This window comes from Lutjanus erythropterus, chromosome 22 (assembly GCF_056507025.1).
Source record: "Lutjanus erythropterus isolate fLutEry1 chromosome 22, fLutEry1.hap2, whole genome shotgun sequence".
Lineage (NCBI taxonomy): Eukaryota > Metazoa > Chordata > Actinopteri > Lutjaniformes > Lutjanidae > Lutjanus > Lutjanus erythropterus.
The window spans coordinates 3,120,851-3,139,145 of NC_139338.1; the positions used below are offsets into that span (position 1 = coordinate 3,120,851).

An 18,295-nucleotide genomic window follows, 5' to 3' on the forward strand; every position below is an offset into this window, starting at 1 on the left:
AAGTGGGCTGTGTGGACGATCTAACTAGTTAATACGGGCGCCAAAATGAAAACCAACAGGTAACGCCACACACACACATGCTGCTCAAGTGTGTGAACCAGCTGTTACTCACAGACCTGTGAGAATCAAAAATTTTATGCCTTTGATTTTGTTGATTTTCCGTGTGGTATCAAAAATGGTGTCAGATATCAAAATCCAGTATCAGTGACAACACTAAGATGCAGCCCAAAACTGTACAAGATTTTTCCCAGTCCTCTAAGTTACCATTCTGCTGCTTCTTCTCTGCACCTGTTAAATGGAACTACCTCAGGCAGCTAAACCAAACAGTTAGAAGTGGTCTACATATATATTTTATATATCTGATATATAGAACTATAGTCTGAAAGGGGATTTTATGGAGAACAGAAAAAGATGTCCTGATAAGAAAATATCTCAAATCTTCAGTAAATACAAAGAATCCTAGAAGAAGGCAGCTATACTTCTTTACTAAATTTACTGTATAGTGCAGCTTCTATGACAACATGTGCAAAGAACATAATGATCAGCGTTCAGCGTCGTGTTGTAGTGCAGAAGGAATGAAACACAATATTACTCTCTGGCTTCCTTCAGTTCACTCTGCACCTCTTTGTTCTCTAGTCAACACAGCCGAGGTGAGAGGTGTGTGTGTGTGTGTGTGTGTGTGTGTGTGTGTGTGTTAGCTGTGGGGAGTGGCAGCGCTCGTCACATATGCAGTAAAGATTGTGTAATCCTTGTGGGAAGAGCAGGACAGAAGAAATGAAATAAATAGCCAGACTGCTGCATCCATGCCTTCCTCTCTCACCCCATCGACGCAGCTGTCCAACAACCTCTCCTCTCCTCCTTTTACAATCTGTTCATTTTAGGATGTAGAAAAGAACAACAGAGCTTGCCAAGGGAGAGATGGATGGATGGATGTAGTAAAAGAAGGAGAAGGAGAGGGGGAGGGGAGGAGACGGAGGACAGGGAGGAGGGATAATCACATTTATAGTGCCTCGTACTGTACCACTCCCTTGGCACTGGTCCTATGTTTTACTTTGATCCAATCATTTCATCCCTCTCTTATTTACACTGCTGCCTCCTTCTATGACTCCACCTTTACATCCATCACAACTGCATCCAAGAAAAGAATGACAGGAAAAACAAAGTACCCTGTCAGTGAATTATGTATTATAGACATCAAAACGAAATTAAAAGAATCACAAAGAATCTAAATCACACAACCATAAATTTCATTATATCAAACTGCTACATAGTTTGAGCGTCTGTATTTCTGGTCAGAAAGGCAACAAACAATATAATTTCTAGTATTCAGCTACCTTAAGTTTTTCAGGAATATTACAACATTTTGGGAAATAAGCTTATTCACTTCCTTCCTTCCTTCCAGAGTTAGATTTCACCTTGTAAACAGTGTTATTTATTTACATCAGAGTAGGGCTGCAACTAACAATTACTGTCATAGTCGATTAATTGGTTGATTACTAGTAGTCATTTACAAAGTTAAAAATAGGTCAACACTGACTTTTGGTTTCACATGGAACATGAAACCTGGTCTCCTGGGTCACAGGGTTTCATGTACTACAAGTGTAATGACTAGTCTATTAATTGTTTAAGAAACAGGAATTTAATAAGCAACTACTTTGATAATCAATTAAACATTTTAGACACTTTCCAAACATTCTCTGGTATCCGCTTCTCCAATAATGAGCAGATTGATCCACAATGGAAATTAAATTAAAGGAGCAATATGTAGCCATTTCACATGCAAAAATAAGTATAGCAGTCCAAATAGTGAGTTGGAGCCATAAACTGTATATTGAATAGGTTGTAATCCTGTTAACTATACCATCTGTGGTTCAAGTGACTTGTTTCCCCCTGCACCCTCCTCCCCAGACATAGCAGAGACAAGCAGGCTGCAGGAGCTCTGCAGGAGCTCTGCAGGAGCTCTGCAGGAGCTCTGCAGGATGCGCACAACCTTGTAAACTGAAAACAACAAGCAACAAGGAGCCCTCCACTGTAAGTTGATCAGCTGTTTATAACTGTCAGTTGTCTGTCAATGTAAAGTTAAGCCTGTTATCCTGAAAACAAAAGCCAGCTGCTCTGAAAATACACACTCTGGATGATGAGCTAAGTGGCTTCCTGTTTCACTGCCGCCAAACTCCATTAACAGCAAATTAACGGTTATGAACATCTGCACCTTCTACAAGCTTATCAAACATTTCTTACAACTCATAAACACACACTTACTCATTCTGTGAAAATTCAGCAGTGATTTGAACTCTGATTCATGTGAAACAGACATACAGAACAGGTATTTGGGTCCAGAATGCAAATTTGAAAGGAGTACACCGCGGCTGCAGCATTCATGTCAAGTGAGGCGAATATTTCAACTTCTTTGATCTCTGATGACACATCATGTTCATTTTCTAACAGTAAATATATTACAGATTTCTCCTTTATTTAATCAACCTTCACACAAACCAGCCAATCTATGATACACCAATCAGGAACACCAGCAGGAAAGATGGAAATTTTGGAGTGCAACTGACAAAGCAGATCCTAGCTGACATCATATCAGACGTGAAGAGACTTAAGACGATGTTGACGAGGAGAAAAAGAGAGTGAGTGTGGGCGTGGCTTTTGCATTGTTGGTGAGAGCTTGGTGAAATAAGTCTGACAGACAGATGGCGAGCTGCCCATTTTGCTGTTCGTAATATTAGCTTCTTGCTGTTTCCTGTGTTGTTGTATTTTTATCACAGTGGTGTAAGAGAATTGTGCTCAAACTGTAGGGGGTGCTAAATCACAAAAAATGCCAAATTTTACATAATGTCATGTCATCTGATGGAGGCACAGAAGTCACCAACCCATCATCCAATCACTGGTGGTCAACAAATTTGTAATTGTGCTTAATTGTGCTTCCTCCTCTTCATTAAAAGCTCCATTCACAGACAGGAAACAGTGAAAAATGGAGCTCTGTGTTCAGGAATCATCATGAAATCATCATGACCTCATGGCTAATGAATAATTTACCACGTCCTCTCTGCTCTGTGTGCCTGTGTGTGTATGTGTGTGTGTGTGTGTATGTGTTTGTGTGGGCGCACATACACACTTTTCCAGACATGCATCTTTTAGGCCTCCGGTCTGCTCTTAAGTGCTTTTAAGCATGTGGCTGTCACATTCAGAACTAACAGAGAGCAGAGACCCAGAGTTCGTCTGAAGCTCACAGACTGTAGGGAGTGCACCAGATATCTGATACAACTTACATAACACAAATACACACTACAGCATCAACAATCACCATGAAACTGAATCAACAAGCTGAAAACAACCTTTAAAATCAGAGCTGAACCTCTGCTTAACGTTTGTTTTCCGTGAACCTGCTCCATCCTAAGCCCTGGTGGTGATGGAGGCAGGAGGCTGACTGGCAGTCGGTGTCCGGTGACAACAACAGGACGAGGGAGGCGCCCCATTGGTTGAGTGACATCACAGAGGAGTAACAGAGCGTCCCCGGGGGGCGCTCGGTCCCGCTCTGTTTTTAGCCTCGGCGGCTGCTCTGATGCTCTCACTGCATTTTTCATCACTGTCATCACACACACATACATACACACACGATTCTCTCTGCTCTGTGTGCAGTTAATTCAGTGTTAGGAATTTTGTAACTGTTAGCAACATTATGATTCATGATTCACTCCGTCATTTGAACATGACATTTGACATTTATTTTTATCCACTTTTTCCTTCTAGCCCTGTTATTTCATATATAACATTCATTCTTGAGAATTGGGACAAAACTGTATTTTGAGGGGGATGTTTACTCTTCAATTATGCTGGAAAAAAAATACAGTATAAATATATTTTAATATATATATTATTATATATTTATTTATTTATTTATTTATTTTTCATTTCACAGCATAGTCGTAGAGAGCAGCCATTTTATTTTTGACTTAGAAAGGCTACAGAGTTGACATGTTATGGTTGAGACACATCTGATTGCAATATTGTTGAATGAATTTGTCTAAAAATAGAAAATTTACCAGTGCTTGAGCAGTATCCCTGACTTTTCTAAACCAGGAAGTGAGACAGGGGTCTTTAAAGTATAGCTAACCCTTTTTATGCCTGATTAAATCATGTTTTTTGTACAAATCTGACAGAGTTGACAGAAACCGGGCACAACTTTTAAAAGACCAGTGTTTTCAATAACAAAAGTGATTTTAACACAAAGATAATTATAATAACACATTTTCATACCTATGTTATCTTTAGTTAATTATTATTCATTTTAGATTTTGCAGGTTTTTAACACTTTTTTAAATTGTTGCAATTTAAAAAAAAAATCTTGTCAGGGATAAGGGGCTGTCTGGCATAGAGCAAGTTTAGAAAATAAAGCAAACCAAAACATTTCATAATTAGAGTTAAAGTACTGAAATTTATATATTATTTTAAGTTTTTTGGTAGGACATGATTTGTCCAAATTCTAAAAATGATAGATATGTTTATATGTTTATATTTATGCTACACCAAAAAAGTATCAACTTATAACATGAAAAGTTTTATTGTTATAATGTGACATTTTTCATGTTATGACAAGAGACTATTGATTAAACTGTAATGAAAATTAGTTGCAGCCTTGTTCCTGTCCTGTCTGAAACCAAAAGTCAGTGTTGACTTATTTAATACATATATTTCATCTTACCTGTACTATTTATCCATCTAGATGGTTTTAATGTGAGTTGTTGTTATGTAATGTAACATACCTATCTAAGTGCAAACACTGATCTTATCTTCAACCCAACCATGTAATACTGTTGTCTAAAACTAATCACACTGTCACTGTGTCACAGTGTATAAGAGTTTATGTCACATGACTCATGTAACAAACATGACACATGTATGACAACCCTCACAGTTTTCCCAGGGGAGACCCATTTTTCATCGATCTCTCCCATTTTCCTCTCAGGGTCACACTTGTCCAGTTTTCCTCCCTATTTGGACAAATTTGCACACCTGTTGTTCATGATCACAAACTGTTTCTTGCTTTACAACAACACAGCTGAACATAACACAGGAGAGGATAACTTAATATCGGGTTCCCCCTAATACACTCATCCTCACATCTCATGTGTGAGAGGAATGAAGAGGAAGAATCAAGAAAGAAAGAATCAAGAAGAAAGAGGGATCCTGGAATGATGAATTCCTGTGTCCTGTGGACAATTTTAAAGTAAAGGTGCACATGGTGACATGACACCTTCCAATCATTTCATTTCATCTGAATGAAGTGATTGGTCATCACAGAGGCTTCACTGAGGCTCCACACCACTAACAAAATTTGACCAGTGACCTCTTGTCTCTCTAACATCAGGCTGTTGTTGCTTCGTGTCCTAATATCAGTCCTTACTGAGGTCATCTCAGCTTAATACGGTGGCACATTTTGAGGCTAACACAGCAGGAATTGTGTTTCCAGAAGATCCCCTCCATCCTTGACCATCTTCACCTTTAATAAACTCTCTCCCACACACTGCATCCATCAGCACTAGTCTTCATCTAGTCTCCATCCAGCCCCCCTAACTCAATACCTCTCATTTCATCTCATTCCAGCTCATTTCAGCTCATTGGACTGATATCGATCCTCTCTGTCAGAGGCCGACTGCCTGAGGAAAACAGCTCTGTGATGTGACAGGACTAATACCTCATTTATTATTAGTTTTTTTCTCATTATTAGTTTCTGTGAAAGACAAATGGCAGAATTATAATCTGTATGACACTTTGATGTGAACTGTGACAGTCTGAACAGAGAAACTATCTGACATATCAGCCTGTACTGAGAATGAACTGAAGAAAAAGTAAATGGGATTAATTAAAAGGCTGAAAATGAACATCCTCTGTGTGTGTGTGTGTGTGTGTGTGTGTGTGTGTGTGTGTGTGTGTGTGTGTGTGTGTGTGTGTGTGTGTGTGTGCGTGCGTGCACGTGCATGAGTGCGTGTGTGTGTGTGTGTGTGTGTGTACTCTGGCATATCATTTACACTTGAAGATGTTCCTACAGTGTGCAGTCATTTGCACAGCACCTTGTGTAGGACACCAAAGTGCAGCCTCTTCAAAAGTGAAACTGTCAACTTTGCACAATATTGTGCTTTTGATTTTTATTAATGATGCAGGTAACAGTGGGTTGACACGCCCACCAGTCTTTGCTCCTACCTCTCTGTGATGGATTGACCAATGCCAGCTGTTTTTAAAGGTGAAATCTGTCATACAGTTACTGTAATAAATCATAAAATGACCATGATGTATCATCAGAGATTGAGGAAACATGAAATACTCACTACTCTGACAACAATGCCCCCCCTTTGAAATTTCTACTTTGAATAATTTTTGATTTGCCTGTTTCACATTAATCAAAGTTCAAATTAATGCTGTATGTTTGCAGAATGAATAACTGTCCGTTTATGAGTGATAAGAAATCATTAATGATCTTGAAGAAGGTGTAGATTTTTATAATAGATAAATTGAGCAAAATGTTAATGGAGTTTGGCAGCAGTGAGATAAACAGCCTAACTGGACTTAACTCCAAGTCCAGAGTGTGTTATTTCTGAACAGTGGGTTTTTGTTTTCAGGAAAACAGGCTTAATTTACATTGACAGACAAGTGCCAGTTATAAACAGCTAATCAACTTACAGTGGAGGACTCGTCCTCACATGTTATTGTCACTTCACAATGTTGCTTACATCCTGCAGAACTCCTGCAGAACTCCTGCAGAGCTCCTGCAGCCTGCAGAGCTTCCCTGAGTCTGGAGAGGAGGAGGTGGGGGGAAACAGCTCACTTCAACCACAGATCGTATATTAAATAGGATTATTTAATATACAGTCTATGACTCCAACTCACTGTTTGGATGCTGTACTCATTTTTGCACATTAATTGCTACATATAGCTCCTTTAATGGGGAAATTCAAATCACTGTTACTGCTGCTGGGGTACTACAGTTGATGTGTTTGACAAAAAAAAATTAACAAATTAATATCAACACGGGGGAAAATGTCCTAATAATGAATCCAGCATGCCAAATGAAACAATTAAAATAGCTAATTAGCACTAAACAATGTCACCAGTTTTGCAGGTATTTGGACATAAACCAAAGTAATGGACACATTCCAATGTTGACCTGATGATGGAGCTACACCAGTGGCTCTATCTCTTCATTTTCTTTATTTATTCTTCTATAACAATGTAGAACTCTTAATGTAGTAGTTTGTGTTTTTCATAGTCACTTCCTCTTTTATTTTGGTATATCTTCCCTTGTGTGTCCTTGCTGGTTTTTTACATTAGTTTGCACTGACATGTCTCATATCTCTCTTACTTTCCTCTTTTGTTGTGCTTTCATATAACTACGTAAAAGTGTAAAAAATATAATCAGCCCTTATCAAATCATATCATGAGGGGCAGGGGTGGAAGTAACTAATTACAAAAATTCAAATTATTGTAATAAAGTACTTTTTGGGGGTACTTGTACTTTTATGAGTAGATTTTCAACTTTGTACTTTTACTTGTACTTGTCCAAATAAGGTGATCTGATCATAAACAGGCCAATGAAAACCAGGACATATGGATAAAAAAAAAAAAAACAGGCTTAGCTTCAGCAGCACAGGTTTGGAGTAAGGATGTTAATGATTAATTATTAATCAATTAAAAGCCATTAAGAACTGTATTATTAATGTATTAATGTATTAATTGATATTTAATCAATATACTGGAAATGGCAGTAATTGTACCTCATTTATCATTGTTTTTTTCTGAAGGAGCCATTTGTTGAATAAAGAAACTTAAACTTTGAAAATTACAAAAAAAAAAAAAAAACTGAAAAAGAGAATTACAAAAAAAAAACATGCATTTTTTTCTTTTATCTAAAAGAAATATGAATAATTGATTGATTGTTAGTGTTTTCATCAGTCAAGGAAAATGCACAAAATTTGAGAGTAATTTAGACAGAAGATTTGGACATGCAATGCTACTATTGATAATGCTTTAAATATCACAGTTAAAAAGCAACTAATACTCTGAGTAGTTTTTTAGAAGAATACTTTGTACTTTTACTCATGGGTATTTTTGTAAAACTTTAGAAAAATATTTTTCTAGAAATAAAGATGTGGACTGACCAACACTGTCATCTCCAGAGCCTGTACACCTGTATAACTCAAAATACATCTGTGTACACAGGAACACTGCATATGAGCATATATTACAGTATACATTAAAGTTCAAACTCAGAGTACAACAGTACTACAGAAATGGTTTGTACAGAAGACATAGTAGGTTATGTGCTCTAAATAAACACCACATGCTGTAGCTGCTGGTTCAGACAGTACCTGCAACTGTTATGTTCCAATTCAAACGCAGATTAAAACCAACATTTCAAGTTTTGAGAGTTTTTCTACCTTGGATTTACATTTGAAGTGAAAATAAGAAACCAGAAATGATTTTCTGTTTCATCAGAGCACAATCTTGACTCTGAGCACAGTTGACTGTTAGGTCATGGAGTGCAGATCTAAGGTTATATAAACGGTTTCTTCTATAAATGATTCACTGTTGCATGCTTTCTACACTGGCTGAGCGTTTGCTCCACAGAAACATTACTATTTCATGGACATGCAAGCAACTCAAGAACTATTCACAATCTAATGTGGACCTACTGTCTGTGTCAGTCACTGTGTCCAACAACCAATAAGTCTCACTACTGTATGTGAGACAGTCTCTGTTCATGACGTTCTTTCTTTCTTGTCCTTGTGATAGATAGTGGTCAACAGAACAGGAAACACCAGCGGTCCAACAAATCTCCATAGCTGCTGTAGCTTCAATCTAGATACATTTTTAAGGAGCTGCACATCAGCTGTGGTGTAGCTCCAGGGGTCACATACACTGTAAAACTGAATAACTCAGAAAAAAAAACTGAGTCAATCAGTTGACACAATATTTTTGAGCTGATAAACTCAAACATTGGAGGCTGTCAGAGAGTAAATATAGTTAGTGTTAGATGTACTTTTTCATTACAGTTCAATTAAAATGATTGATAAAGCCAACTCAAATATCTTTAGTTCATGTAACTCAGAATTTTAATTTATCTCTCTCACTGCAACAAGTTAACACACTTTAAACACTCAACAGTTAATTACTTCAATAGATTTTTGAGTTTTAAGCCCAACTCAAACTGTTGAGTTTTACAACCCCCCTACACTTGTCAAAAAGTTTGAGTAAACTAAGTAAAAGTGAATACTTATTTCAACCATTAATTTTCACATGCAACCATTTTATTTTCAGGCAGACGAATAATGACAAATCAAGGTCACAGCTCACTGTGAACAGTTTCTCAAACTCAAGAATTCAAGTTTAAAAAAGAAAAGTTAACTATTTCAACAAAAGATTATAGCATAGCAAAACTGGAGTTTGAGTTTGATTTAAAACTCAAAAATCTAGTGAACACATTTGGCTTTAAATTGCCTCTGGAGAGTTTCTTTAAACTTTTTTTTGCAGTGCAGAATAAGGCTGTACAATAATGCAATTCTTCTAATACTGCAAATCATATCATAATCAGCCAAAATAATCACAATTAGATATTTCTTCAAAATGGCTCAGCCCTCGTTCAGAACTTAATAATTTTAAGTATAAAAACTCATTATTTCCTGTTCAGTTAAGTATATTATATTTCATATCAATCAAAAATGTTAGTTTAATAACCACAAAAAAGAAAATGCTTCTGGAGCTCAACATCTTTAAGTTAGATTAGGATTTCCAAACTAATTTCAAGTTTTCACTGCTTATGAATCAACTCATTAGTCTGAGCATGCAGTTTTACAGTGTATTCATCTTCTAATTTTGGCTCTGTGGGCTCATCACTACAAGAGACACTTATCACATTACACACACTCACTAGATCCACTGTTCAAATAAGGATTAGTGCATCATCACTATATACAATATAAAAAAGGATTACAAATGTCTGATACTGTGGCTTGTTGAAGTAGCATTAAAATACAGTGTGACAGTCAGAACTGCACACTGACACTCAGACTGTAGTTTTTATCAGGACTGATTCAGTTTTTGGCAAATAAAAATGATCACAAACTTCCAGACATCATAGGTCCAGACAGGTCTTTCCTGTAATGATTATTTTAGTATTGATTAATCTGAGCATTTCCTCTATTAATCAGTTAAATGTTTGCTCCATAAACTGTCTGGAAATGGTGAAAAATGTTGATCAGTGCTAGTCCAAGATGCCAGCCAGTCTCAATGGCAAGATTTATAAATATAGGACAGCTAAAACGCAGTAAATAAGGTCATATGTTTTCACTCTCAGTTGTTTAGTGGTTGTCATGTGTGTTATGTAATTGGGTGATGTGGTGTGTCTGCTTTAATGTAATAATCATGGCTCTAACAGCAGGACGAGGCCTCAGATGACTGCATCAGCAGGCTGTAAAGAAGTCGCCACAGTTCTTTGCTAATTAGCTCAACAGGAGTCCATCACACTGATTTGTACAGTGAGCCTCTTCTCCACTCTGCTGGGAGTAAGAAGGTTCAGAGCAGCTCAGTGTTCCACAGAGAGCACCTACAATTATGATTCAACACAGGATTTAGGCATCTTTGTCAGGGCCGGCCCAAGCTTTTATGGGGCCCTGAGCAGTCTTTCATTTATGGGCCCCCCACTGCCTCAATGCTGCCACTACTATTGACTATTGTTAATATTTGATCATTCACACACCTGCTGTAAATGTAACACACCCATGATCAGTTTTATTCCTTGTAGCTCTGTTTTTTACATCACACAAATGTTTTTACCGTTTTATGGTTTTTAATCTTAAAAAGGAGCAAACTCACAGGACTGGTGTTGATTTGCACTTTAATACTCACAGTAACAGGCCTTCACTGTGGTCAAGAATGTGACAGTATTAGCTATTATTAACTAGCCAGGTGTTGTGTTTTTCTATAATTTTTTGTATGATTACCACAGACAATACTACACCACAACAAAACAACAATTCAAGCTTTTTTTGGGGGCCCCCTGGTGCTTAGTTCACTTATGCCTCACAATGGTATGGGGGTGTGTTAGCACCCATAGCATCATGGGTAACTGTCTCATCTGTGAAGGCCCTATTAATGCTGAAAGGTACATAAAGGTTTTGGTGCAACATACGCTGCCATCCAGACGACGTCTTTTTCACTCACACATTGCTTATTTCAGTGAGACAATGCAAAGACACATGTTCCACAGTGTCTTCATAGTAAAAGAGTTCAGGTACTAGAGTGACCTGCCTACAGTCCAGACCTGTCTCCCAATGAAAATGTGTGGTACAATATGAAGCACAAAATACAACAACAGAGACCCCGGACTGTTGAGCATCTGAAGTCATATATGCAGATATCAAATTAATCAAAAACAAGGAAGTTAATCAGTTTGAACATTAGATATCTTGTCTTTATACTCTATGCAATTGGATGTAGGTCAAAAAGTTTTTGCACATATTTGTATTCAGTTTTTATTTAGATTTCACACAATGTCCCATCTTTTTCAGGAATTGAGGTTGTACTTGGTTAGGTTTAGGAAAGGTCACAGTTTGGATTATAATAACTATTCCTTAAAAACAATCAAAACTGACCATTGGTCTCACACAGGAAGTGAAACCTGGTCTCCTGTGTAAAAGGCTCACTTTACACTACATTTGTCCTTATTATTTGCTCTTGGGGGCCTGAAGCTAGCACTATATTTCTTTACACAAATCCAACATGGACATGATTCTGTTCTTTTAATTCCTCCATGGTGTAACACCATCCATGTAGCCACTTCTGTTGTTGTAGCATCACTTGTCTGTCAGTGTCAACATGTGGTCATCAAGCAGAGACAGAGACAGAGAGGTCAGTCCAGGGCTCACTGGCTTAAGCAACAGAACAGGTCGATTGCCAGCGACATGCCGTACATTAATCTGTAACAACAATATTACTTGCAGCCCTCAACGAGCCAGCTGCTCAGACAGATTATTTAAATCACTTTATCTTGAGGTAAAAATAGAATAAAATGATAAAACAAGATTGTCTTTGGCCTCTGGGCCTCATCAGACTTTGCTGTAGTGATGCTGATGTGTCCCCAAATCTCAGAGATTAGCACAGTGAGTACAATGTTATAATTACTGATAGAACTGATGTTCATGACTAAAAATATAAGACCTGAAATGTAATAAAGCAGAATTACAATATGTCAATCAGTAAGTCATATCCTCCAGGAAGTTGTGATGTTGTGATCACAAAAAATCACACAAATTCAACCAATCCCTGTCAATTCTGTGCAACCTTGTGATTTTGTCCAAACTCTGCAACTTTTCAGCAAATTTGACCAGTCATCTGCGATTTCCACCAATCACAGCAGCCCCCTGTGCCAACGTCGTACATGAACCAACTCAATGTTTTATTTTATTATTCACGATTTTTTTTATTTTGTCACAGGTGCTGAAAAGAACATTTGTCATTGTTATTGACATTTATCAATCCTCTGTGAGCTTTTATTTTATCAGTTTGTGCTGTTTTGACTGAATTTGATATTCTCAAAGATTCTGCTTCTTTGTTGCATACCACACTTCTGCACTTCTTCATTTACAAAGATTTTTTTTATAGTTTTTGTACCTCTGAGCCTTTTTGGTGAGGCTACTTAGAACACTAAGAACAGAGTGCAGTTTTGTTCTTCTTGAAGCAAGTTACCTATGTGAATGTCAATTTTCACTTGGTCCTGCAATTTCATTGCAAAAAATGTCTAAAAGCATTGCAACATGCATCACAATTTATTAGAAAAGCTGCAGTGAAATCAGGCATTTCAGGCCACAACAATCCCAAAAAGGCCTTTGAAATCCTGGAGGGACTGATCACTGAACACGTAACTTCTCCACCTGAGCTGCCAGAGGCCAACAGCACTGTGGTTACTGGGAAGCTTCCAACTGTGAGTTTGTTCTGGCTGCCACCAACTCCCACAAAGCACTGCTGTCAATAAAAAACCTGTTCATAAATGACTCTTTAAATAAGTGTTAAAAATAACATACTGTTGACACATCATATGGATGAACTGGTACTCCTGCCTGCTTCGCACACACACACACACACATACACACACACTGACCTTCAGGGTGGAACTGCACAGTCAGCATTCACCACCCCCCCGATCTATGTGTATTACAGCTAACAAACTGGTGGGTGAGTGCTGCCGTACATCAGCTGACATGCTGGAAAACGCTGCTCTGATTCATATCGATCAGAAAAATGAGTTGATCACAAGTGAGGCTGAAGCAGCTCATTAGCTCAGATTGAGTATCAGACTGGAGATAAATCACCTCCTCAGGCCAGAGGTGAAACAGAATACTGTGCAGATTTAGATGAACGACGTCACCACATACAGTAGAATATGCTATATGTGTGGAGGGCTTATGAACACAGCCAAGCTTTCATTATGTTGCTTTTACTTATAAGAATCAAGAGTTTAATGCTGTTAAAGTGCTGTGTCATAAACCAGCTCACAACAGCTACAAATAGTGACCAAACATCAAGCAACCATCCTAACATACATGAACACACAGTGTGTGTGGTGACTGTACATCTCTGTATGAATGACTGGTGCTTAAAGCTGCACTGATCAATACTTTTATTAGAGACGGGACTGAGCTGATCAGATAACAGTATAGGGTACCAGTACTGACATAATCCACTTATTTTTGGATGTCAGACTGATGTCACTGATCCATGTGTCGATCCATATTCCATAGTCTGTTTTTATGAATAATAGATATCTAATACACCATTCAATGTTAATGATTTTTTTACTTGCCTAGTTGGAAAAGTGCAGAAATCTACTTGCCCAAGTCAATTTTTTACCCCGTAGTGCCCAAACATTCGAAATATTTTAGTCTTGAAAACATATAAAAGGAAGCATTACCAACAGAATTAAAGATCTGTGTGAGTGAACATCAGCCAACAACCAAGAAGACAACTCCAGACAGCAGACACTCACTGATGCTTTTCAGAGACACAATAATTTGAGGCAGACAACAGGAAGACAAAAAGGATTCCAGAGAAATTATCTGGATAAAAGTGGATCAGCACATCTTTAACGTTTAGATGAACAGTGGATCAAATGACTCTATGTGTAATATAATAGAACCTGTTCATAGTTTCAGCTCATTCTTTTAGTGTTTGGACCAGAAACTCTGCTATAATCAACGCAGCTGTTTTCAATGAAAGAGGTCTGATAAATCCCCTGTACACTACCTGTTCAGTCCTAAACAGCAGGCAGACAGTCAGAGACTAGCTGGTGAACATACTGATAGTGAAGTTTCATTTCGGTCGATATCGATAATTATTGATCATGTAAGATGTTGTGTACTCCAAAGGGTGGAAGTGGCTGAGGGGATAAAATAAGTTTGTTGTATTATATATTACAGGGTTGACTATTGGTGCTTTCACAAAGTGTGAGATTATTTGATAAATAATCATCAGTAATGTGGATATAATGCCTAAGTGAGTAAAGGCAAATAATAGATCAGCTGGAACAGTCTGGTAAATTCTCAAAATGACAGCACTGTCTGACAATTGTTCTAACTTAAGTAGATGAAGGTGTTAGGACTGTAGATTTCTACTGTAGCTATGGTTTGGACTCCATCATCCACTTAGTTTTAGTTACACTGTAGTTACAGGTATAGTTCTTGGTGTGGACGGCCCTAAACTCTGATGAACTGATGTTACTTTTAAATGAATCATAGCGTGACTTTTTAGAGTAATGAAAACCAAGACTTCTTCATGATGTTTAACCAAAAGGGAGAAGTCTATTCCCAACAAAGGGACTTGTGAAAGCCAAAGAAACTACAGTTCTTACTGGTGTCTCATAATCATGACATTGGTCACAGGACCTGTGTTTTATTATTCATATGCTATTTTCTAAGAAAAGACAAATTAGGCCTGAGCGATATAGCAGAAAAACCTATCACGATAGTGAAGGTTCATACTGTTCGATATTGATAATTATTGATCATGTAGATTGTGACTGACTACATGTTGTATACTACAAGGGCTGGAAGCAGCTGTGGTGATCAACTTAGTAAAAATCCCAATATTTAGATTTTTGAGCAAATGCCTCAATGTTGTGACAATATTGTAAGGATGTTTGGTGCTTTCACAAAATATTACCCAGCAAGATTTCTTTATAAATAATCTTCAGATTAATAATAAAACAGTTAGAAAAGTTGATATAACAATATCCAACATCACCATATCTAGTATCATATTGCCATACAATATAATATTGATATATCGCCCAGCCCTAGGACACGTTACTATTATAAGTTCTAATGAGAACATATGCAATTTATAAATATAACAAGATAGACCACCATAGACCATATCACGTAGGGGAGAAACAAACCAGAGGGAAAACTGCATTGTTAAAGTTATCAGTCCTGTATCTTAATTAAAGTTTGTTTATTCTAGTCAAGACAAGGTGGCAAAGCAGTGCAACAGAAAGACAAATATAGGCTCAGCTTCCTCACATGGTCTACAGCAGGGTTTCTCTTTGTACACTGTGTTCCACCTCAGAACATATTAAGCTCTCTAAGTACCATCATTATGACTGATGTTAAAATACAGCAGTGTAGATCTGCCCTGTTCACACAGCAGACGGTTTTATCGCTCATATTTATTGTTGACTGTTATCAGACACAGACACACACTGTAATATGGAGAAGCATGACAAGCCCCTCACACACACACACTCACACACACACACACATTCAGTTTACACATTCAGTTTTACCTCTGCTTACTATATTTCCACCACAGTTTAGCTTGTAAGTGGTCGAGGATGAAGCATGCGTACACTCACGTGAATGTGACTGTGAAGCAGGCTGATACTGAAACTAAAATATTACAGGAAAGACAAAACTTTTTAATCACAATTAGTTTAAGTATTTTCATTTGAAATTTTGTCAGATTTTGATAATATGTTTTAAATTAATTGATTTCCTTTTAAAAAATTTAAGAGATTCCTCGGTGTACCACTAGAGGGAGCTACCACAGTTTGAGAATCTATGGTCTAAAGAGAGCAGCAAGGCGAGTGTCAGAGGGGACGTCCACACAAGGAGACAGAATGAATGATATTTAGATTATAAAATATTTATAAGCCCTTATAAGAATGACAATAAAGGCCTTATGAGTTTTTTTTAAGACTTATTATAGTATTACAAACATAGACTGAGTTATGCAATTAAATATTTCTTAAAAATCATCAAGCCATACTTTAATTGGCATGAGGGTGAGTAGATAATGACTCAGTTTTTATTTTGGGGTGAGCTATCCCTTTAAGGATGTCTGTATAATTGCAGAAACACTCCTTTATGCCACGTAAGGGCAACGTCAGCGGCTGCCGCTGCTGAGAGCTGATTCCTGGCTCTCATTCTGTCCTGCTTGCCACAATATTCTATTTATTTTATTCTCCGCAACCATCAGGCGACAGAAAATATTTTGCGACCCTTTTGGGGACCCCAACCCCCAGGTTGAGAACCACTGCCCTAGGCTGAGGAAGAGGACAGTAAAAACAACCATCTGTAGTTTGTTTTGAGACAGTATGGTTTTCCACAGTAGCCTCAGTAAATAATATAATCTTTATAAAGTGTCTGTATTGGCTCTATGTCTGTCTATTGTTCTCTGTCCTGCAGGTGGAACTACAGAATCATTACAACCAATGTAATGAATTACATGTAACAGGATTATGTCATCTGGATACAAAAAGGTACAGTTACAGATAAAAAGGAAGTAATCAGATTACAGATACACTTACTGCCAATTCATTATCATGACCTCTAGTGAAAAAACATCCTTCAGTGGGTGGAAATTTCAACTTTTTTTGTCTTGATCACAACAAAGGAAGGAACAGCTGGACAAATCTAACAGCAAACAAAACACTTAAACCTGCAATGATTAATTTATTGTTAATTGACTATTAAATTAATCTGCATCTATTTTGATGATCAAATAATTGTTTAGAGTCTTTTTTCAGAACAAAAATCCCAAATTCTCTGATTTCTGTTTCTTAAATATGAATATTTTCTGGTTTCTTTCCTCCTCTCTGACAGTAAACTGAATATCTTTGAGTTGTGAACAAAACAAGACATTTGAGGACGTCATCTTGAGACTGGATCAACATGTTTCACCATTTTCTGACATTCTATGGACCAAACCACTGATAGATTTATTAGAAAATAATCGATAAACATTAATTGATGATGAAAATAATCGTTAGTTGCAGTCCTAAAAACAGTATTTTATATTGAGCAGTTACATAAGTAGTTACATTTTTAACAGGTAATTAGTAACAGTATCAGAATACATTTTTAAAGTCGCCCTGTAAACCTGACTGTAGGAAGATATTTTTATGACAGTTATGGTAAGTAGCCTCAGCATATGTTATAACATTTATAAAGTGGCTGCACTGGCTCTATGTCATGTTATGACGGCTCTGTGTATTGTTCTTTGTCCAGCAGGTGGAACTACAGGTAACCTGGTGAATCATTACAGCACAGAGGTGCAGGAAAACAGTATGAAGTGATGTATTTATATGATCAGAACTTGTTTGTGTGGTGAGAACATCTCGTGTCCTGACAGAACAGAAACAAACTGTTGGTCCAGGCGTCAGTAATGACATTAACCTACTTGTGACATGACTCATACCAAAGTACAGCTTTACTTTGTGGAGTAATGAGCCCTACCCCTGCTGAGCCCACCTCCTGCAGCTGCTCCAGCTCCAGCCTCAGCGCCTCCTGCTCGGCCTCCAGGTCCGCGTACTGCTGCTTCAGGCTCTGGTTCTCCTCCAGCACCACCAGCCCGCACTCCGCCGCTCGGACCTTCTCCCGGTTGGCCTCCGCCAGCTCCCGGGTCAGGCGCTCCACCTCCAGCCGGTACTGCTCCACCGTGTCCCCGCACCCTGCTGCGCCTCCGCCGGCGGCCATCGCCCCTCTGTCCCTCCCTCTGCCCTCTCCTCCTCCGCCCTGCGTCGGCCGAGCGCCGAGCCCCGCCGGCCGGAGGGAGAAACAGCTGAGGTAGACAACAAACCCCCACCACCACCACCTCCTCCTCTTCTCCTCCACCGAGGAATCTTTAAATCTCTGCTGCTTTAAATCTCATGGAACAAACAACAAGAAGAAACATCCGTAAAATAGATCCACAGATGTGTCATCATCTTCAGCCATGTGATGGTGTCAGTGATGCAGCTTCT

General features: G+C 38.1%; 1 protein-coding gene across 1 annotated transcript in view; it reads right to left on the minus strand.

The window, feature by feature from the left end:
- Positions 1-18,088, minus strand: part of LOC146306398 (protein bicaudal D homolog 1-like) — a 55,695-nt gene extending 37,607 nt beyond the window's left edge. Inside the window, exon 1 of the mRNA XM_084711021.1 lies at positions 17,805-18,088. Within this exon, the coding sequence (XP_084567147.1) occupies positions 17,805-18,029 (225 nt within the window). The 5' untranslated portion in view covers positions 18,030-18,088. The remainder of the gene's footprint in view (positions 1-17,804) is intronic.
- Between the last annotated feature and the right edge of the window lie 207 nt (positions 18,089-18,295).